Consider the following 22017-nt stretch of genomic DNA (forward strand, 5'->3'; position numbering starts at 1 on the left):
ATGAATTAATTAATGGCTCTGCCTGGGCATGGACAGGGACAAAGGGAGGGGGGGGGAGCCATCTCTCCTCCTGCCGAAGCAGGCTCCGCTTTGCACCGAGCCTTGAGCACCGAAGGGAGATGGCCTGGGATCCAAACACACGAAGCCCCCTCTGTCCGTTTGGGGGCTCACCCTCCATCCTGCTCTGCTACTCCAGCACTGCCTGGAGCCAGCTGATTCAGGTGAGCAAGCGGATGGGAGAAAGACGGGGGGGGGGGGAAGGCCAGAAGAGATTGGGGGGTGCCTGGAAGATGGATGGATGGGTGGATGAATGGGTGGGTGGGTGGGTGCAGAGACCCCATCCAGGATCAGCAAAGGATGGGTGGTGGTTGCAAGACACCCGGGAATAGCTGAGAATATTTGTAGCTCAGAAAATTAATTGGGGGGGGGGTCCTTGGGGTTCTCTGAGGTTGGAGGTTTTCTTGCAGACGTTTCATGACCCAACTAGAGAGCATCATCAGTGCTAAAGGAAGTGGGGTGTGCGGAGAGGAGGAGGAGGAGGAGGAGGAGGAGGAGGAGAGGAGGACTGTAGGGTGCCCTCTAAGATTGGTGTTTTTTCTTGCAGACGTTTCGTGACCCAACTAGGGAACATCATCCATGCTAGAAGGAGGGGGGTTACAGGGAGGAGCAGGAGGAGGAGGAGGAGCTCTGAGCTGAGTTGTTTTCTTGTAGATGTTTCATGACCCAACTTGGTAAAGTCACCAGTGCTAAAAGTGGGATTTGCAATAGCTTGCCCTGGCAGTGTTGGAGCATGAAACATCTGCAAGAAAACAACTCAGCTCAGAGAGCATCAAAAACCCCACACAGGCCGCCTCCCCCTCCCCCCTCTTTCTTCTTCTCATTCCTCCTCCCCCTCCTCTCCATAAACCCCCCTCCCTTCTGATGATGTTGCCTAGTTGGGTCATGAAATGTCTGCAAGGAAACCAACCAGCTCAGAGAGAGCATCAAGGACCCCCCCCAGTCCTTCCTCCTCCTCCTCCTCCTCCTCCTCCTCCTCCTCCTCCTCCCATCTTCCTCCTCCTCCTCCCCCTCCTCCTCCCCCTCCTCCTCCACCTCCTCCTCCACCTCCTCCTCCTCCTCCTCCTCCTCCTCCCTTCTAGCACTGATGATGTCCCCTAGTTGGGTCATGAAACGTCTGCAAGGAAAGCTCAGAGACTACCAAGGACCCCTAAATCCAAAAATACCGTTGTGCCAAATTCTTCGGGATCCTAACCGAAAGGAAAAAATCTTAGAAGCAGGATTATCAAATCTGGGTTGCAAATATCTGGACCACCACTAAAGGCCAGCAGAGAATTGGGGGTGGGAGGGGAAGATCTCTTTCCCAGCACCTTCTGGCCATCACATTTTGCCATCACAGATCCAGAATGGCTCAAGAGGCTAAGGATGCTGTTGTTGTTTTTAATTTTTTTTCATCAGTTGAATCTTAGCAGTTTAATCTGATTTTCCATCTTGTTTATTTTTCGATTGGATGACGCCCAGAGTTGATTGAAAGACGAGGCAAGTTACATAAATATTTTAAATAAATAAAATAACTAATGAGACAAACTAGCCTGCAGGCTAAGACTCCCCAAATACAGGTAGTCCTCGACTTACGACAGTTCATTTAGTGACCGTTTGAAATTACAACTGTACTGAAAAAAGGGACTTTTGACCGTTTTTCACACTTACGGCCATTTCAACCATCCCCACAGTCACGTGATCAAAATTCAGACGCTTGTCAACTGACTCATATTTATGACGGTTGCAGTGTCCCCTTTTATGTCCTTCTGATTGGGAAAACCAGATTCACCTAACAACTACGTTACTAACTGCAGTGATTCACTTAACAACCGTGGTAAGAAAGGTCATCAAATGGAGCAAAACTCACTTAACAACTGTCTCACTTAGCAACGGAAATATTGGGCTCAGTTGCGGTCGTAAGTTGAGGACCATCTGTTTTGCATTGCAAAAATCCCAATTTTTCCATCAGTCTGAAATCCAGTCAACTGGCTCTCACAAGGGTATTTACAGAGATTCTAGTTTGGGGTTTTTATTTGAACTAGGTTTAGGCCAGGAATTTCGCAAACAAAAGGAAAAACTAACAAAAGGTATTTAGTTGAGGAGTATCAGATAAGTTGCAGGAAATCTCCAAGAAAAATGTACTTAAATTCTTTAAAACAGAGAGAGGTTTTCAGGAATTTCCAGATAATTTTGACTTTCAACATTGAATATTTATTTAATTTAAGCTTTGCAATGGCCCCCCACAAACTGAAGGGAATTATTTTTAGCCCCCTGTTATTTCATCGGCAATTTTTATTCTAGATCAAAAATGCAGAGAAAAAGCTCACCAAATATATTTGTTCTCCTCTGTTTGCAAATGTTTCAGAATCTCTGGCCTTATCTTTTAGTAAGGTTTTAAGAGTCAACAAACGATAAAACAGAAACAGAAAGAAGAATTAAGAGAAGGCAAGATCAGAAAAGGAACAAAGGAGAGTGGAAAAGAAAACAAACCAAGAACAAAATAGAAAAATAATCATTTATGCTTTTTTCAGCGCAGATATTGTGCAAATGTAAAGTGCATTAAGCCTCTTGCTCTAAAATTAAATATAATACAGAATTTTCCTAGAATCATAAACGGTTCTAATCGTCAAATCCCACAATTAAAGTTTTGTTTCTTCCAAGCAAAAAGTAGAAATTCCACTTGTTCAAGCCACAGTTCTTATTCTAAAACCGAGATTAATTCCACTGAAAATAGGGGGTGGAAGGAGGGCAGGTGGGGTTGGACTAGATGACCTGCAAGGTCCCTTCCAACTCTTGTCATTCTGATTCTGAAAATATTTATAGTGGGCTGCAAAGCAAGGAAGTAAGATTTTCCTGGGAGTAAGAGGGCTCTGAATTTTATCGCTAAGCAAACAAATCTTTGTTCTAGCTAGAAAGTAAGTTGTAATTCAGGTAGTCCTCGAATTATGACGCCAGCTGTTGCTCTAAACCAAAATCAGGGACCAGAATTTCCATTCCTAAACAAGGCGAGTCACGCCCAATTTTACGACCTTTAGGCCACCGTTGTTAAGCGAATCGCAGAAGTTAAGCAAATCATGTGGTTGTTAAGCAAATCCAACTTCGACTTTTCTTGTTGGAAACCGGCTTGACTTGAACGGTCCTCACACTTGCGACCGTCACAGCACACCCATGCTCACATGATCTGAGTTAACAGGAATGTATTTAACAACCGTTGCAGCATCCCTGGGTCACGTGATGCGACCTTCCCAGCGGACCAGCAAAACCAAGGAGGGGAGTTTGGATTCGCTTAACAACAGCCTCGGGACTCACTTAACAACAGCGGAGATTTGATGAACAGCCGTGCCCCAGAAAAGGTTGTAAAATCGGGCACGAGTCATTTAACAACCGCCTGGCTTAGCAAGGGACATTCTAGTGTGGTAAGTTGCGGCTGTTAAGTGGCTCAACTGTGGTTGTAAGGCGAGGACTACCCGTGCTTGAGATAAATTGAAAGTTGGTAACTCCTTTTGCCTGCTTAGTTGGATTCGAGGATGCAGCAATTTTGCAGATTGAGTACAGGAGGAGGGTCTATGTGTGCGTTTGTGTCTTTGTGTTAGACCTCACAATTTGGCATCCTAGGTTTTTTTAAAGTGGCGATTAGTTTATGCAACGCCGCACCTCAACAACAGCCAGACTATGTTCTGAAACTGGAGACGAGTGAGAAACATAATGCGCTCGAAATAAATCATAGAGCCTTCAAGGAAGACAGCAACCTGTGTGTGTGTGTATATGTGTGTGTGTATGTGCAGGAGTGTGTTGAAGGGTTGTGTTATCTTGTCCTCAAAGCCCCTATGAATGTTTCACACAATTAATAATAATAATAATAATAGTAATAAAGTTGAAAAGGATCTTGGAGGTCATCTAGTCCAACCCCCTGCTCAGGCAGGAAACCCTACACCATTTTGGACAAATGGCTGTCCAGTCTCTTCTTAAAAACTTCCAGTGTTGGAGCATTCACCGCTTCTGGAGGCAGGTTGTTCCACTGATTAATTGTTCTCACTGTCAGGAAGTTTCTCCTTAGTTCTAGATTCAGTGTGACTGTTCCAACACCCACCCCCCGGCTGCCATTTTGTCACGAAAGAGTTGAGAGAAAGAAAAAGGTATAAAGTTAAAAACAAGATTAACCAAATACAGGCGGTCCTCGACTTACAACAGTTCATTTAATGACCGATCAAAGTTACAACAGCATTGAAAAAATTGACTTCTGACCGTTTTTCACCCTTAACGACCGTTGCAGCCTCCCCATGGGTCACGGGATCAAAATTCAGACCCTTGGCAACTGACTCGTATTTATGACGGTCGCAAAGTCCCAGGATCACAGGATCCCCTTTTCTGACCTTCTGACAAGCAAAGTCCATGGGAAGCCAGATTCACTTAGCGACGGTGTGTTTCACTTAACAACTGCAGGGATTCCCTCAACAACTATGGCATCAAAGCCTGTAAAATGGGGCTTAACAAATGTCTCACTCACTTGATTGTGGTCATGAGTAGAGGACTATCTGTATAACTCAGGCCCTCTTGGTCAACTACAACAGGGCTTTTCAACCTTTTCACCCATTGTATCATTTTTAGGATATAGCAATATCCAAGTACCACCAGTCGCCTAGCAAGGGGTCAAAAACTTGATGACCAAAAAGGAAAAAAGTGATAAAGTACAGGTAGTCCTTGACTTACAACCGTTCGCTTAGTGACTGTTCAAAGTTACAATGGCACTGAAAAAAGTGCCCCCCAAGCCACAGCCGAGCAAGACACCTGCCTGCCCGCCTGGCCACGCTCTTCCTCCTGTCCCAGGTTTTCATTGTTGTGAGTGTTTCTGTTGAGGATTGGCAGCGGGGGTGGGGTGGGGGGGGTGTTTGGTTTTTATTCCCCCCCCCGTCTGCTGGGTGGTTGCAGCAGGTTTTGGTCATCTCACATGACCCTGGGACCCTGTGACCGTCATAAATATGAATCCGTTGCAAAGCATCTGAATATAAATCACAAGACCCTGGAGAGGCTGCAACATTCCAGCTGATCGGCGCTTCTTCTGGGCTCAGCAGAAGCACCAGGATCAGTGCTGAGCTCCAGCTGGAGCCTGGCATTGATCCTGGCGCTTCCACTGAGCCCTGATAGCCCCAAAGAAGCGCCGATCAGCTGGAGCCTGGTGCTGATCCTGGTGCTTCCGCTGAGCCCTGACAACCCTGCAGCTCCAGCCGTCTCTCGCTCAGGCTTGTGCGGTGCTGCCATCGGTTCAGCTCATTCTCCTCCCCCGCTATCACTTTTCTAGGATGGTCGCGTACCACCTGCCAGGTGCCAATGTACTACAGGTGGTACCCGTACCACTGGTTGAAAAGCCTTGAACTACAACACCCAGCAGCCCCAGGTAAAGAAAGCGCAAGATGGAGGATGATGGGAGTTGTAAAGCAACACTTGGTAGACAAGGGGCTGTCTATGTCCCTTAGATCTGTGTTTAGACACCAACTCCCAGAATCCCCCAGCCAGGATGCTTTAAGAAGGAAGGACTTCAACTCCCAGAATCCCCCAGCCAGCATGCTTTAAGAGGGGAAGACTTCAACTCCCAGAATCCCCCAGCCGGCATGCTTAAACGGGTGGCTTAAATGGGTGGCTTTCAATTCCCAGAATCCCCCAGCTGGCATGCTTTAAGAGGCTTGGACTTCCTCTCCCAGAATCCTCCAGCCAGCATTCTGGGAGTTGAAGTCCACATCATGAAGCTGCCACCATTGAAAATGGACCCTCAGCAACCCAGAAAATAGAAGGAAAACTAGAGAATTCTGACACAAATATTGAGGATCCAAAAGAGGAAACAAACAACCAGATTCAGATAAATGAACACTCCTAAGGTATAACGATAATACTGGAAGTGAAAGAGACATTTTATAAATTAAGGTTTCAGAACATACCGGATGACAAGGAAGGAGAACTGATGGAATGGAAGATAACTCCGTTAAAAGAACTGTGGGGAACCAGAGAAGGAGGGAGGCGGTTTAACTGGGCTAGCTCTTCCAAAAATATTTTAACTAAATTGTTTCTTTTGTTCCAAATAATAAATATAAAAACAGAGGAAGAATTATTTGATGATCCAAATGCATTGACTGGGAAAGCTAGTTGGCAAAGAAAGAAAGCTAGAGTAAGATTGAAGGAAGCAAAAGCTTTGACCTATTATAGGAGATGCTAGACTATTGATTAGAGATTTGAATATGGTTAAAAATAGATTGTTAGAAATAGAAATATTATTATAACTAATTAGTTATGATTTGTAATTAGAATATTATATCTTGGTATGAGAAGGGAAATAAGAATATGTTAAAAATTTTGAATAAGGGACTCTCTTTGTTGCCCCAATGTAACTTGTTTTGAAATAATAAATGATTGGGATGGTTTGAATATGGATGGGAAACAAAAATTGAAAAAAGCAAAAATATGGATTAAAAATGGATTAAAAAATATGGACAGGGATTAAATAAGTGGAAATTGAATGCAAATGCAATTCAGATATACTTTGGATAGGAAAGATATTTTAAACTGATATTATTGATATTATTAGAAAAATGTAATCAATGTTGATGTGCACTTGTATGTTTACTAATAATAATAAGAATTGTATTTGCCTAATGCGGAAAAATTGTTATTACCAGAAGAAGACAGGTCGTAACATTGGACTTAGTTGGGGAAACTTACATGTGTCACCAAATTACTAATGGACTCAGTCATCACGTTGTCAATTGAGCACTTGCTTGTGAAAATAGAAAATTAATGAAACATTTATAAAAAGAAAAAGAAAAAAGACCCCCAGGATGGTTAAATTTAGTTTTCAAATTAGCTGCATTAGAAAACCTGCAATTAACAAAAGTCAAAGTTGGCTATGAATCACCAACTTCCTCTTTCCCACAAGCCTCTGGGTCTGTTATGGCTGCTTAAGCCCATTCCCAGAATTCCCTCTGCCTTCCTTCTCCTTTCTTTAGCCTCTTTTGTGTCTCTGTAGGCGACCACTGAAACGCCGAAAAAGAAACCGGATCCCATCACGTCGGAAACCGTGGTGATCTGGGGTTTGCGGCTTTGGCAAGTGGTTGGAATTTTTGCTATTTTTGTGCTGAGTGTTAGTAAGTGCTGTTTCTTCTTCTTTTAATTTCCATCCTCTTGGGTGCCAGTTTTATGGGTAAGAAGGTCAAAAAAGTCAAATGGAGGTCGAGAATTAGAATAGAATAGAATATAAAAGAAAATAAGAATAGAATAGAACAGAATAGAATAGAATAGAAAATAAGAATAGAATAGAAAATAAGAATAGAAAAGAATATAAAAGAAAATAAGAATAGAATAGAACAGAATAGAATAGAATAGAATAGAAAATAAGAATAAAATAGAAAATAAGAATAGAATAGAATATAAAAGAAAATAAGAATAGAATAGAACATAATAGAATAGAATAGAAAATAAGAATAGAACAGAACAGAACAGAATAGAATAGAAAATAAGAATAGAATAGAAAATAAGAATAGAATAGAATATAAAAGAAAATAAGAATAGAATAGAATAGAATAGAACATAAATAGAATAGAAAATAAGAATAGAACAGAACAGAATAGAATAGAAAATAAGAATAGAATAGAATAGAATAGAACAGGAGAGGAGAGGAGAGGAGAGGAGAAGAGAAGAGAAGAGAATACAAAATGGAATATAATAGAGTCTTTTCTTTAAAAACCTCCAGCTATGAAGCACCCACAACTTCTAGTGACAAGTTCCACTGGTTAATTGTCCTCCCTGTTAGGAACTTTCTCCAGGTTGTTTCTCTCTTTGGTCAGTTTCCAGCCACTGTTTCTTGCCATCTTGACTTTTTTTTGACCACTCTCCTGTGGACATCCTTGTTGGATAGTATAAAAAAAACAAGCTTTGGTCTCCTTCAATACCATGTGCAGGTAGTCCTCACCTTATAACCATTTGTTTAGTCACCATTCAAAGTCACAACAGCACTGAAAAAAATGATTCATGACTGTTTTCACACTTACAACAATAGTATTGTCCTCATGGTCACATGATCAATATTCAGATGGTTGGACATTAATTAATAACACTTGCAGTGTCCCAGAGTCTGTGATCACCATCGTGTTACCACGGTGATGCTGCGACGATCACAAGTGCGAGGACCACTCATGTCACTTTACTGTTGTAACTTTCAAGGGTCACTAAATAAATTTGAGGATTTGAGGCCCAATCTGAAAAGGATGCTAAGAAGTCTGGACAATGACCAAATAAATATTTGATTTATTGATTGATATTGATTGATTGATTGCTAAGATCCTGGAAAGCCACTACAGGCAGTCAAGTTACAATCACAACTGAGCCCAAAATTTATGTTGCTAAGTGAGACAGTTGTTAAGTAAATTTTGCCCCATTTGACGACCTTTCTTTCCACGGTTGTTAAGTGAATCACTGCAGCTGTTAAATTAGTAACACGGTTGTTAAGTGAGTCTGATTTTCCCCATTAACTTGACTGGAAGGTTGGAAAAGGGGATCAAGTGACCCTGGGACGCCATGACCATCATAAATATGAGTCAGTTTCCAAGTGTCTGAATTTTGATCAGAATGCTGCAACAGTCGTAAGGGTGAAAAATGCTCCTAAGTCACTTTTTCCACTGCTGTTGTAACTTTGAATGGTCGTTAAATGAACTGTCGTAAGTTGAGGACCAGCTGTGAAGAAGACAGTGAAGATGGTGAGAGTCCTACATGTTCTTACAAAGAACTTAGAGCAGTGTTTCCCAAACTTGACAATTTTAAGGCATGAGGACTTCAACTCCCAGAATTCCACAGCCAGCAACGCTGGCTGTGGAATTCTGGGAGTTGAAGTCCACATGCCTTAAAATTGTCAAGTTTGGGAAATACTGACTTAGAGGAATGGGATAGGTTCAACCTCAGAAGAGAAAGCTAAGAGAAGACATCAGAGCACCTTCCAACTTGTGAAGAGACGTCTCCACGATGTCCAACAGCTGGAGAAGACCTAACCATGAAAGATTGCCAGATGGACATCCTCAAGAAAACTCCCAATAAGGAGGGATTTCTCTATGGCCAGAGCTATGGAGCCATGGAAGACTTTGTTTTTTGGAGTGTTGAGGTTCATCTCTACCTGAGATGGTCAAGTCTTCCACCCTGGGCAGAGTTGGACTCCATATCTTGGCATTCAGTGTTTGTAGATCCTGGACTAGCCTATAAGACCCCCGCAATATATACAGATTACTACAGTTCGGTCGGTGCCCCTTCAAAGTTACAACAGCACCAAAAAAAGAGAGCAACGGTCATTTTTCACACTTACGTCCATTGCAACCATCCCCACGATAATGCAATCAAAGCTCAGGTGCTTGGCAACTGATTCATACTTTGACGGTTGCAGTGTTGCAGGATCCTGTGATCGGCTTTTGCTACTTTGTGACGAACAAGGTCAATGGTGATTCACTTAACAGCCATGTTATTAACTTAACAACTGCAGGGCTTTGCTTAACAACGGCGAGGGGAAAGGTCATGCAATGGGGCAAAATTCACTTAACTGAGGCCTCACTGAGCAGCAGAAATGTGAGGCTTGGTCATAATTTGAGGACAACCTGTACATTCTGGTTGCCAAGCGTCTGGTTTCTAATCACACAACTGCAAGAAGGCTGCAACAGTTATAAGTCTGAAAAACGGTCGTAAGTCAGGGTTTTCAATGCCATTGTAACTTGGAAATGTTGCTAAACAAAAACAGCTGTAAGTCAAGGACCGTCCTGCTGTGCAAAGCCAATTACACACACACACACCCCGTAGCTCTTCAGGATGAACTGCTGCCTGGAGTAGAGAATCTGGATGGGTTTTCTTAGAGCCGTAAATTATGGCAGCACGGTTGACAGGATTCGAACTCGCTCCTATCCCCGGGAATTAAGCAAACGGCAACTGTTCCACCGCACGCCCCATTGATTCCACCTGGCGCGGGCCGTTTTCCAGGTCTGCAGCCTGCCTGCTGGCACTGGAAGAGAAACGCTAGAAGAAAATGTTCCCAGACAGGGCAGGAAATATTTGCACCATTAAATAAGCATCATCGCGGGAAACGTGGCCAGGTTTTTCCCGCGGCTGACAGTGAAAACAGACCCACTGAAAAAGTTGCCAGGAAGAGAAAACAAGCTTTTTAAGGAGTGTTTTTGGGGGGTTGGGGTTTTTTTTTTTTTTTTTTTTTGAGGCAGATTTAATTTCACGAGCATCACACAGGGAATGCGCGCCGAGCATGCCAGACGGCGAAGTTACCCAAAACGTTTTGACCTTGCCAGTTGGCACATTAATAGTCTTGCTTCCCCGTCCTATTTGACTTTCCCAACAGATCTCTTTAAGCCACAGATCAAAAGGATCTTGTTTCTTTCGAGAACGGGAGCCAAAGCTGGCTGCGGATTTTAAGTTGAGGTTCCCCAGACAGAAGGAGGGTCCTCAAATTAACCCCGTTCATATTTTAGCAGCTATGCAAAGTTATGGCAACGCTGAAAAAAAGGGGCTATTTAATTTAATTTCACTTGATTTTATTATTTCAGTTTAATATGCTGTCCATCTCACTGTCAAGTGAATCTGGGCCACTTACACATCATACAAGTAGTCCTCAACTTACAATCTTTCTTTCTTTTTCTCTTTCTTTCTTTTTCTTTTTCTCTTTCTTTTTCTTTTTCTTTTTCTCTTTCTTTCTTTCTTTCTCTTTTTTCTTTCTTTCCTTTCTTCTTCTCCTACTTTTCTTTCCTTTTTCTCTCTTCCTTCCTCCATTTCTCTCTTTTTTCTTTCTTTTTTTCATTTCTTTTCTTTTTTCTCTTTCCTCCCTTTCTTCTTTCTTTTTTCCCTCTTCCTCCTTCCTCCATTTCTTTCTCTTCCTTTCTTTCATTCTCTTTTTTCTTTCTCCTCCTTTCCCTTCCCCTTTTCTTTTTCCTCGCTCTTCCTTCTTTTCTTTTTTCTTCCTTCCTTTTTCTTTCTTTTTCCTCTTTTCCTCTTTTCCTCTTCCTTTCTCCCTACTTTTTTCTTCTTTCTTCCTTCTTTTTCTCTTTCTTTCTTTCTTTCTTTCTTTCTTTCTTTCTTTCTTTCTCTCTCTCCTTCCTTCCTCTTTCTCTCTCCTCTCTTCACCTTCTGTTTCTTCTCTCCTCCCTTCTCTTCTTCCTCTTTTCTCCTTCTCCTTCCTTTCATTTTTATTTCCCCTTTCTTCCCCATTCTACACCCTCATTTTTCCTCCTTGCTTTCCACCCTTCATTTGTGAGTTTTAAAATTTAACTCAGGCACTGCAGGTTTCTGGCTTCAGCCGGGAGGATGAGCAACTGTCTTTCCTTTGGGGAGCCCCAAATCTGGGGGTCCATTCTCCCGTGGGGGAGGAGGGCTCTCCTGGCTCCTGAGCCACCCCTTCCTTTCTTTCCCTCCCTCCCTCCCTTTTTTTTAGTCATCACCCTCTGCTGCATCTTCAAATGCCGCATCCCGAGGACCAAGAAGGAGATCGAAGCACGCTACGCCAAGAGGCAGGCGGCAAAGATGTACGCGGACAAGCTGGACACCGTCCCCCCCCTCAATGAACTGACTGAGATTCCAGGAGGTGAGGGGGGACCACGTTTTTCCTCTACCCAGGGTTGGGTAAGAGGGCAGAAATTGGGGCATCAGGTCGAGGGAGTCCTCCACTTACGACCACAGTGGGGAGCAGAATTTTTATTGCTAAGCAAGCGAATAAGTTTGGTTGTGAAGTGAATGCATCTGGACCCATTGACTTGACTTGTCAGAGAGGCAGTGATTCGTTTAACAACCCCAGCATAAAAGTTGGGACTTGCTTAACAACCGTCTTACTTAGCAATGGACATTCTGGTCCGCACTGTGGACGTAAGCTGAGGATGACCTGTACAGAAAGGAACAGCAGCCAGCTGTGTCCCTCCCCCCACCCCCATTAGAAGGCTGAGGGACACACTCACCACGGGCAATGACCGCCAGACTCTGCGCTGCAGCCACAGGCGTGGCAGGACTGTCCACTCTGATCACCAGTTCATTGGCTCAATTAAGGGATCTTCAATGCACTCTTGACAGTTTTCCTTCCTTCTTTCTTTCCTTCCTTCCTTCCTTCCTTTTTTTTCGTTCTCTCTTTCTTTCCTTCCTTCCTCTTCTCCTTTTTTCTCCCTTACTCTCCCTTTCCTTTCCTTCCTTCCTCTTTTTTCCTTCCTTCCTTCCTTCCTTTTTCTTTTGTTCTCTCTCTTTCTTTCTTTCCTTCCTTCCTCCTCTTTTTTCTCCCTTGCTCTTTCCTTCCTTCTTCCTTCCTTTCTATTTCCTCCTCCCATTCTCCTTCCTTCCTTCCTTCCTTCTCTCCCTCATTGCTTCCTCCCTCCCTCCCATTTCCTCCTCCTCCTTCCTTCTTCCTCTCCATTTTTCTCCCTTGCTCTCTCCTTTCTTCTCTCCCTCCTTTCTTCCTCCCTCCCATTTCCTTCTCCCCTTGTTCTCCTTCCTTCCTTTCCTTCCTCCCTGTTTCCTTCCTCCTCTCCTTTTCTCCCCCATTCCTTCCTCCCATTTCCTCCTCCCCTTGTTCTTTCCTTCCTTCCTTCCTTCCTTCCCTTCCTCCCTGCTTCCTTCCTTCTCTCCTTTTTTCTCCCTTGCTCTCCCTTTCCCTCCCTTCCTCTTCTTTCTTTCTTTCCTTCCTTCCTTTTTTTTCGTTCTCTCTTTCTTTCTTTCCTTCCTTCCTCCTCTCCTTTTTTCTCCCTTGCTCTCCCTTTCCTTCTTTCCTTCCTTCTTTCCTTCCTTCCTTTTTCTTTCGTTCTCTCTCTCTTTCCTTTCTTCCTTCCTTCTTCTCCCTCCCAGCCTCCCTCCCATTTCCTCCTCCCCTCGTTCTTCTTCCTCCCTCCCTCCCTCCTTTCCTGTCCTTCATTCCCCTGCTTCTCTGCCTCTTCCAGGCTCCACGGAAAGCCTCCAAACTCTTTCGGGCCAGCTCGAAGCGCGCCCGCTCGCCTCTCTGCCGGCCGTCCAGGAAGAAGAGGAAGTCGCGGGGGAAGCCCACTAGGGGGCGCCCGCCGCCCGCTTTCCCTCCCCTTCAACGTTCTTCTCTCCTCCTCTGGGATCCTTTCTCTGTCCTGTCTTTTTCCTCCTCCGGCCACGTCGCTCCTCTTCTGGCTTTCTCCTTCGATCCGAAAGCCCGTCTCTTCCGCCGCCTCATCCTGCCCGAACAGGGACTCCTGCAGAAGCACGGCGGGCAGCTCCTTTCTCAACTTCTTGCCATTGAATACACTGTAGTCCTTTTCTTACGACCACAATTGAGCCCCAGATTTCCGTTGCTAAGCAAGACAGTTGTTAAGTGAGTTTTGCCCCGTTTTACGACCGCAGTTATTAAGTGAATCCCTGCAGTTGTTAAGTTAGGGACACGGTTGTTAAGTGAATCCGGCTTCTCCATTGAATTTGCTGGTCAGAAGGTCACAGAATGGGATCACATGACACCGGGACACTGCAGCCTTCGTAAATATGAGTCAGTTGCCAAGCGTTGAAATTTTAATCATGTGACCCGGGGGTTGGCTGCAACGGTCATTAGTGTGAAACTAATGTAACTTCAAAAGATCACTAAGCAAATAAATCCAAGTTTCTCAACCTCAGCAAATGGTTGTAAGTAGAGGACAGCCTGCACCACTCCTGCGGCTTTGGGGGAATCCCAAAAAATCAGATTTCAGCCAGATCCTCCTTGCCTGATCTCACAAAGAAAGTAAAACAATTCAAGATAGTGGCCAGCTTCTCATTTTTTAAAAAAGAATGTTGTGGAATTGTATCATGGGTGGCCACCATTTTGACTTTTTTGACCCCGTGGGTGAAATGCACATCGGCTGCTTCCTTCTGGATGACTCCTGTCTAGACTCCCATAATCCTTTGCGGTGCATCATCCTGCTTGCATAAATAATTCTGCTTATTTGCATAAATCTGCATATATGCCCACCCAGAATCCCCTCACCAGATCAACCAATGAAGCTGAAGATCGTAGGGGATTAAAAAGAGAGGAGAGAAAAGAGAGGAATAGATTAATAGGACAGAGGGAATTAAAAGCTTTGGGTTTTTTAAATCCGCCAATTGGTTTGAGAGAGACGGAAACTCGTAGAAAGCCAAAACTGAGAGTTGAGTTGAACTACTAGATCTCCAAGATCCCTCCTGAGATCAGGATTTCTTTAGATCTTGAAATTAAATTAAATATGGATGGTTTGCTTAATTGGCAAATTAAAAGAAGTCAGAGCGATATAGGATGCTAAGAATAGCAAGAATGCAAAATTTAGTTTCTATCAGTTAAATCTGAATTTACAACTGCACTGAAAAAAGACTTACGACTGTGTTTCATACTTACGACCATTGCGACATCCCCATGGCCTTATGATCAAAATTCAAACTCTTGGCAACTGACTCATATGTACGACGGTCGCAGAGTCCCGGGTCACATGATCCCCTTTTGCAAACTTTTGACAAGCAAAGTCAATGGGGAAGCCAGATTTGCTTAATAATGATGTGATTAATTTAGCAACTGCAGTGATTCACTTAGTGACTGTGGCAAGGATGGTCGTAAAATGGGGCAAAACTCACTTAACAACTGTCTTGCTTAGCAATGGGTTCATTTGTGTTCATACTTCGAGGACTCTGTAGAAGGGCTGAATCTGCAAAGACAGGAAAGTATTAAAAGGATGCAGGAAATGGAAAATAGGTTTCCTTTGGAACGGGAGAGGAGGTCAAAAAAGTCAAGATGGAGTCCACAGCCAGGCAATCCAGAGACCCATCTCTGATTTACGTGCAACGTGGTGGCGTTTTGCTCCTTAGAAAAAGCGTTTATAGGTAGTCTCTGAGTTATGACGACCATCATTGACGACCACAATTATGTTTGTAAATCATGATAGTGGTGACTGGAAACATTTTACGATCTTTTTTTATGGCGGTCGTTAAGTGAAACTCATCATTTCCTATGGGGCAGCTTTACCTGAAACCAGAAATAGACACCAGTATTGGTGCTTGGTAACCGGCTCAGTTTTATGGCCGACGTACAATGAATCACATTTTTTATTAATTGTTATTTCTTTTTTCATTCTTTATTTTCATTCTTTAATTTTTTCCCTTTTGGATGGTTTCCAGGAAAAAACGCCCATAGGAATGCCTTGCTTCGTTTAATGACCACCGTATTCGCTGAAAGGCCACTGGCAAAAATGTCTTAAAATTGAGTTTGGTTGGTCACAGGGTGCCTTGACTTATGACCGTCATGACTTAGGATGGAGATTCCAGACTCCAATACGGTCGTAAGTCAAGGACTATTGGACTACCCCAGGCCTCCAGGTTGTTAGAAAACCACTTTGCTCAGCCAGTTAGCCCTGAATTTGGATCACAGCCAGCATTCCCATCCTGGGTTCAGTTAGAAAAAAATATGCATTATTTATTATTAATTTATTACAGCATTAATATTTAATAAAATAATATTTAATGAACAAGTGGATATTACTTATTAAACACCAGCGACTAGCAAAACTGCCAGCTGTCAGAAAAAGGGGATAGCAGGCAGAGAAAAGGAAGAGAGCGCAAGAAAGAAAAAAGGGAAGAACTGGTAAGAATTTACATTATTTCCACTACAGACAATCCTTGATTTACAACTATTTGTTTAGTGACCGCTCAAAGTTACAACAGCACTCAAAAATGTAACTTACAATGTTTTTTCACTTTTACGGCCGTTGCACCGTCCCCGTGGTTATGTGATCAGAATTCAGACGCTTGGCAACTGACTCGCATTTATGACGCTGTTGTAGGGTCCCAAGGTCACGTGACCCCCTTTTGCGACCTTATGGCAGTGATTCGCTTGCCCAGTAGGGCGAGAAATGTTGTAAAATGGAGCAAAATTCACTTAACAGCTGTCTCGCTTAGCAACAGAAATTTTAGGAAGCAGCGTGGAGTCATCATAACTGAGTGGCAAAGACTCCTTGGCGAGAAATAAGTAGGACACACAATGGTCCTTGACTTATGACTGGAATTGAACCTGGAATAAGTCATTGCTGTCGTAAATCAAGGCAACTTGTGTCCTGATTTGAAGTTTTTAGGACGGTTCTTAAGTGAGCACGGCGGTCATTAAGCGAAGCTATTTTCCCCAATAGGACTTTTTTTGTCAAAACCCATCAAAAAACATTGCAAATCGCAGTTGTGTGATTGTGGGATGCTGCAAACGACAGTAAAAGGGGAGTCGGTTGCTAAGTGCCCAAAGACACAAATCACAAAGCTCTCTCTCTCTCTCTCTCTGTGTGTGTGTGTGTGTGTGCAAAAGAAATAGGTCACAAGTCTCTCAGAGGAGGTCCATCGTAACATGAAACGGTTGCTAAGCCACCGGTCGTAAAGTGAGGACTATCTAGAAAGAGGATTATCACAAACCTGGGTTTGGTACAGCCCAGGTAATCCTTTGTCACGGATATTTATTGAGTTTACTTTATTTACTTATTGCGTTTTTAGACCACCCATTTGCCCTTCGGAGGGTTCCTGCAATGAGCAGGGGGTTGGAATAGATGATCTCAAAGGACTTTTCCAATTTGAGGATTAGAAATTAAAATTCCTCCGCTATCAGACCCTGGTCATTAAAAGCTCCTTCCAAACTCTGGAGGGGTTTGAAAGAAGAATCCGAATGGCCTTGAGGATGGCCAAACTAGTGTTCCTGCCTGTTGCGGAAGGGTGAACTAGATGATCTTTGGGAGTCCCTCCCAATTCAGGCAATTCTCTGGTTTTCTGGCTCTCTTGTTATGGGATGGCTCTTTGGTTCAGTCTTTCTCTCAGATTTATAAGTCTGCCTCACGGGTGGCAGGAAACAAGCTGTTTTTGGTTGCTGTAGCCAACGAATCTTGGTTTGGGTCCAACAAGAAGCGACGTGGCGTCCCAGTCAAACATCTGGCCAGCTTGTAATTAAAAGACAAAAAACAGCTTCAGGTGATGACACACGAAAAAGCCAGATTTCTTATACACACGTCCTGGAGGCAGGCAGCAAGTTTTCAGAAACTTTTGCAAAAGTGTGTGTGTGTGTGAGAAAGAGCGAAGCTTTAACCCACCCACTGCCTTTCTGCTTCCATGCTGGGTCCTCCAAATTTCAGGTGAACCCCTAAAAGAAACATGTACCTTAAAATGTTCAGTGAAATTTGGGGGCAATTAGTTTTCGCCCTTCTGCTTTCCAGCCTTTCAATTGGCTCTCAAAAGTTGGCAACTTTAAGATATATGGACTTCAACTCCCAGAATTCCACAGCCAGCATCGTGGCTGCAGAATTCTGGGAGTTGAAGTCCACCCCTCTTAAAGCATGCTGGCTGGGGGATTCTGGGAGTCGAAGTCCTCCCCTCTTAAAACATGGCCGGCTGGGGGATTCTGGGAATTGAAACCCACCCCTCTTAAAACTTAGCAAGCTAAAAAAAACACTGTAGTATAGAATTAAAACATGGTGAGTTTATAAAAGAAAAACACTGCTATAAAATCCACATCTGTAAGAGCTATCGGCTTAATCAAAAATGAAAGTTTAATCAAAGGCTGAATAAAATAAAGTGTTAATTAAACTTTCACTCAGACGAAATACATTTTCTATACTTTTTCTTTTTGTTGATCAATATCCAGCAAGCAGAACAAAAGAGCGAAGTTTTTGTACAAGCTTCTTTTATCTAGAATCCATTTTGGTGCCTCAACCTTTATAGTTGAAATTTCAAAGTGATTTTGATTTGATTGTACATATATATGAGTCCTCCACTTACAACCACAAAATTTCCGTTGCTATGTAAGGCAGTCATTGTGAATAAGTGACCCTTCAAAGTTACAACGGCACTGAAAAATTATGACTTATGACCAATTTTCACACTTACAACCATGGCAGGATGCCAGTAGTCACATGATCAAAATATGGGCGCTTGGCAACTGATTCACATTTATGACGGTCCCAGTGTCCTGGGATCATGAGATCCCATTTTGTGACCTTCTGATAAACAAAGCCAATGGGGGAAAGCTGAACTTATTTAACAACTGCTTATCAACCACTGCAAAAATAACTCATAAAATCAGGAATAACTCACTTAACAATATGTTGCTAGTTCCGATTACTATCGTAAGTCGAGGACTGTCTGTATGACACTTATACAGTAATCAGAACAAACATTACAAATGAAGCTGATATTTAGCTATCGATTAAATTTATCCACACGGAAGCATTTTTCATTTTTAATAGTCTCTATTTAATGTAGGGATGACATTTGCACAGCTGTGGGGTAATCTATTAGAATAAACATTATGAGTATAAATAAAAGATAGTTATTGGCAATTTTATCTTCGCTCCCTATAGTGAGATTAATTTTTCTGCAAACAGAGTTTCTTGTACTTTTCAGTGGCAAATGAACCTGATCTTCAGAAAACATTTTTAAAGAGAGTTTTGCAACACCAAACTTAACCGCTGGCTAATAAGAATTAAATGATTTTTTTTCCCCACCTGGTTCAAGTTATAGGCAATACATGCAGGGAGTCCTCGACTTACGACTATAACTGGGCCCAAAACCTCTGTTGCTAAGTGAGACAGTTGTTCAGTGAGTTTTGCCCCATTTCATGACCTTCCTTGTCAAGTTGTTAAGTGAATCCCTGCAGTTGTTAAGTGAGTAAAATGGCTATTAAGTGAATCTGGCTTCCCCATTGTATTTGCCCGTCAGGAGGTCACAAAATGGGATCACATGACCCAGGGACGCTGCGACCGTCGTAAATATGAGTCCGTTGCCAAGCGTCTGAATTTTGATTATGTAATGATGGGAGGGGTGCAACAGTCGTAAGTGTGAAAAATGGTCATAAGTCAGTTTTTTTCAATCCCATTGCAACTTTGGTCACTAAACAATGCTATAAGTTGAGGACTAAATACATTTATATTATTATTTTATTCTATTCATTTTCTATAACTGCCTAATTTAACCAAGGGACTTGTGAACTTTTTGTACAAATGAAAAAAAAAATCTGGGGAAACATTGAACATAAACTGTGGAACTGGGTGGTTTCCTTGCAGACGTTTCATGACCCCACTAGGTAACATCATCAGTGCTAGAAGGAAGAGGAGTTTGTGAGGAGGAGGAGGAGGAGGAGGAGAAGGAAGAAGAAGAAGAAGAAGAAGAAGAAGAAGAAGAAGAAGAAGAAGAAGAAGAAGAAGAAGAAGAAGAAGAAGGAAGAAGAAGAAGAAGAAGAAGAAGAAGAAGAAGAAGAAGAAGAAGAAGAAGAAGAAGAAGAAGAAGAAGAAGAAGAAGAAGAAGAAGAAGAAGAAGAAGAAGAAAGAGACTGTGGGGTTCTTGGTGTTCTCTGAGCTTGGTTTTTTGCAGACGTTTCATAACCCTGCTAGCTAACATCATCAGTGCTAGAAGGAAGGGGAGTTTGTGAGGAGGAGGAGGAGGAGGAGGAGGAAGAGGAGGGGGAGGAGGAGGAGGGGGAGGAGGACAACTGTGGGTTCCTTGATGCTCCCTAAACTTGGTGGTTTCCTTGGAAACATTTCATGACCCAACTAGGGAACATCATCAGTGCTGCAGAGGGTGTTGTAGAAAGGAGGAGGAGAAAAGGGGGGGGGAGGAGGAGGAGGAAAGACTGTGGGGTCCCTGGTGATCCCTGAGTTTGGTGGTTTCCTTGCAGATGTTTCAGGACCCAACTAGGGAACATCATCAGTGCTAGAAGGGAGAGGGGTTTGTGGAGAGGAGGAGTAGAAAGAAGAGGAAGAAGAGGAGGTGGGGGAGATGGAGGAGGAGAAGGAGGAGGAGGACCAAGGACGGAGGAGGAGGATTGCAGATGTCTCATGACCCCAAGACCTCCACAATCATCCTCCACTTCTACTTCTTCCTCCTCCTCCTCCTCCTCCTCCTCCTCCCCCTCCCTTCTAGCACTGATGATGTTACCTAGTTGGGTCGTGAAACATCTGCAGAGAGAACCCCCAGCACAGAGGGTCCCATCCTTGTTATTAATGGCACTTTTTGTTTCTATCTTCTCCGCTCTCTTTCTCCTTCCTTTTCTCCCCTCCCACCCCAGGTCTGGCCAATGTGAAGGGCGAGGAAGAAGAAGAAGAAGAAGAAGAGGAAGAGGAGGAGGACGTGCCCACCGTATCTGGCAAAGTGGATGCCCAGAAGAGGAAAGAAAAATCGAAAGACGGAAAAAAAGAAAAGAAGAAGAAGCACCAAGAGGAAAAAGAAGAAAGGGAAGCTTCCGAGAAGAACGGAAAAGAGGGAACGAAGAAAAAACAAAGCAAGAAAGAAGGGAATGAGACAAAATTGGAGAGAAGGAAGAAAGAGGAAGGAGAAAAGAACAGTGGCAAAGACGGACTCAGAGGCAGTTCCAGAGCACGTGCAAAAACACCTGGAAATCCTAAATCTTCGTCCCGGAAAAAATGAGCGAAGATGAGAGAAAAATTGCAAAAAAAAGAGAGAGAGACAGAGAGAGAGAGAGAGAGAAACCTGGAGGTTAAAAAAAAAAGGACTTTCTGCATCTTCTCAATGTCTCTGAATGTTTGCACCACTTTGGACTCGTTTTTTAAAAAATGATGATTGAGAAAAATAAATCTCAGCCTTGAGGACTAGAAACTTGAACAAGCATCTTGAAATCTATGTTGACTATCTCTTTTGTCCTGTTCCAAAAAAAAAAAAAGTTCAACTGTGAACTCAATTCAGAATATTTAGGAGGATAGAGTGGCTGTTTTTTAGCAACTGCCTTCATCCAGTGCAATAATTTAATTTGGGAAATTTCTAATTGTTTTGGAAAAGGTAATATATATTGGGGAAACAATTATTATCTCAATGATATGCACAAGCACAGGCTTGCATGCAAACAGTAGGAAAAGTTGCCTGTAGTGATCCAGCAGGTAGCAAATGAAAAATAAATTCAGATTTATTTTTTTTAGTGGGTTTTGAAAACATCTGTTCAAAAGGCAGATGGTTAATGAGGGTTAAAAATGTATAATTGTGCTTCAAAGTCCTAATTTGCTCAAGATCGTTAGGATGGTCCAGTTTATGGCGATGCTCAGGAACACAAATTCTTTCTGCGAAAAGTATGCCTCTGGGCATGTACAGAAGGCCGTTCAATATTTTAGCATCTGGAGCAAGATGGGTCATCTGCTCCAAGCGGTAATTTTAAAGGAAAGTTTTTGTTTTTTTTAAAAAAAACCCCATTATTAAAGTTTATTACAAGGTCAAATACAAATAAAAATTGAGAAGGTTAAAGAGAGAAGAAGAAGAAAAAGGGAGAAAGAAGTCAAAAAGGAAGGAAAAATTGGAAGTGACTTCTGTTTTTTTTTTTTTAGCACAAAAACACAAAAAAGTTTACAGCATCAAGTTTTGGCTTTACATTTCTTTGATAATTTATAAAAGAAATGTTATAATTTCTCTTATAATCTTTCAAGCAACAGATATATAGATATAGATATAATCTATAACAGCATCAAAACCTAAAATCAGAGTTTTGTTTTGTTTTTCAGAGTCAAATACAAGGCAGTCCTTGACTTACAATGGTGCATTTAGTGACCGTTCTAAATTACAACGGACTGAAAATCCCCCACTGTTTTTCACACTTATGACCGCTGCAGCAGCGTCCTTATAGTGATGTGATCAAAATTCAGACACTGTGGCAACTAACTCAGATTTATGACGTAACAGTGTCCTGGGATCCTGGGAGCAGGGGGCTGGACTAGATGACCTCTAAGACTGCCTTTGGGCACATGCCTCTTTGATCCTTTTTAAAGCTCAACCTATTGAATTTAGACATTTCCCTTCTTTATCTGTGGGATACTGAGTTCACTTTGGTCTACGTTTAAATCGATTTATTTTGTGGCTCTTTGCTTGTTTTCCAATTATTATTTTTTTAAAACAAACCTCTATAAATTGGTTTTCTCCTCATACTGACCCTGTTGCACATACTTTTACTACAAAGACTTTCCCCCTGTCCTTCTCTCTTGTTACTCAATACAACATGAT

General features: G+C 42.6%; 2 protein-coding genes across 2 annotated transcripts in view; one reads left to right on the forward strand and one right to left on the reverse strand.

Moving 5' to 3' along the window:
• The window catches only part of ALS2CL (ALS2 C-terminal like), a 58859-nt gene extending 46625 nt beyond the window's left edge, over positions 1–12234 (reverse strand). The window contains exon 1 of the mRNA XM_039365256.1: positions 12012–12234. The gene's annotated coding sequence lies outside the window, so the exon portion shown is untranslated. The remainder of the gene's footprint in view (positions 1–12011) is intronic.
• TMIE (transmembrane inner ear) lies at positions 120–20577 on the forward strand. The gene is made up of 4 exons (XM_039365294.1): positions 120–221; positions 7055–7172; positions 11495–11644; positions 20084–20577. Exons 1-4 carry the CDS (start codon positions 120–122, stop codon positions 20440–20442), a joined length of 729 nt encoding a protein of 242 aa, XP_039221228.1. The 3' UTR covers positions 20443–20577.
• Positions 20578–22017: the final 1440 nt, after the last annotated feature.

Source organism: Crotalus tigris, unplaced genomic scaffold, assembly GCF_016545835.1.
Source record: "Crotalus tigris isolate CLP2741 ecotype Arizona unplaced genomic scaffold, ASM1654583v1 scf7180000020019.1302030, whole genome shotgun sequence".
NCBI lineage: Eukaryota > Metazoa > Chordata > Lepidosauria > Squamata > Viperidae > Crotalus > Crotalus tigris.

What these genes read in the sequence shown, in the direction of transcription:
- TMIE (XM_039365294.1), top strand. Translation starts at nt 120, where the DNA reads ATGGCCTGGGATCCAAACACACGAAGCCCCCTCTGTCCGTTTGGGGGC. An exon ending in CCTGGAGCCAGCTGATTCAG is followed by an intron (nt 222 to 7,054) that starts GTGAGCAAGCGG and finishes GTGTCTCTGTAG; the next exon opens with GCGACCACTGAAACGCCGAA. An exon ending in ACTGACTGAGATTCCAGGAG is followed by an intron (nt 11,645 to 20,083) that starts GTGAGGGGGGAC and finishes CTCCCACCCCAG; the next exon opens with GTCTGGCCAATGTGAAGGGC.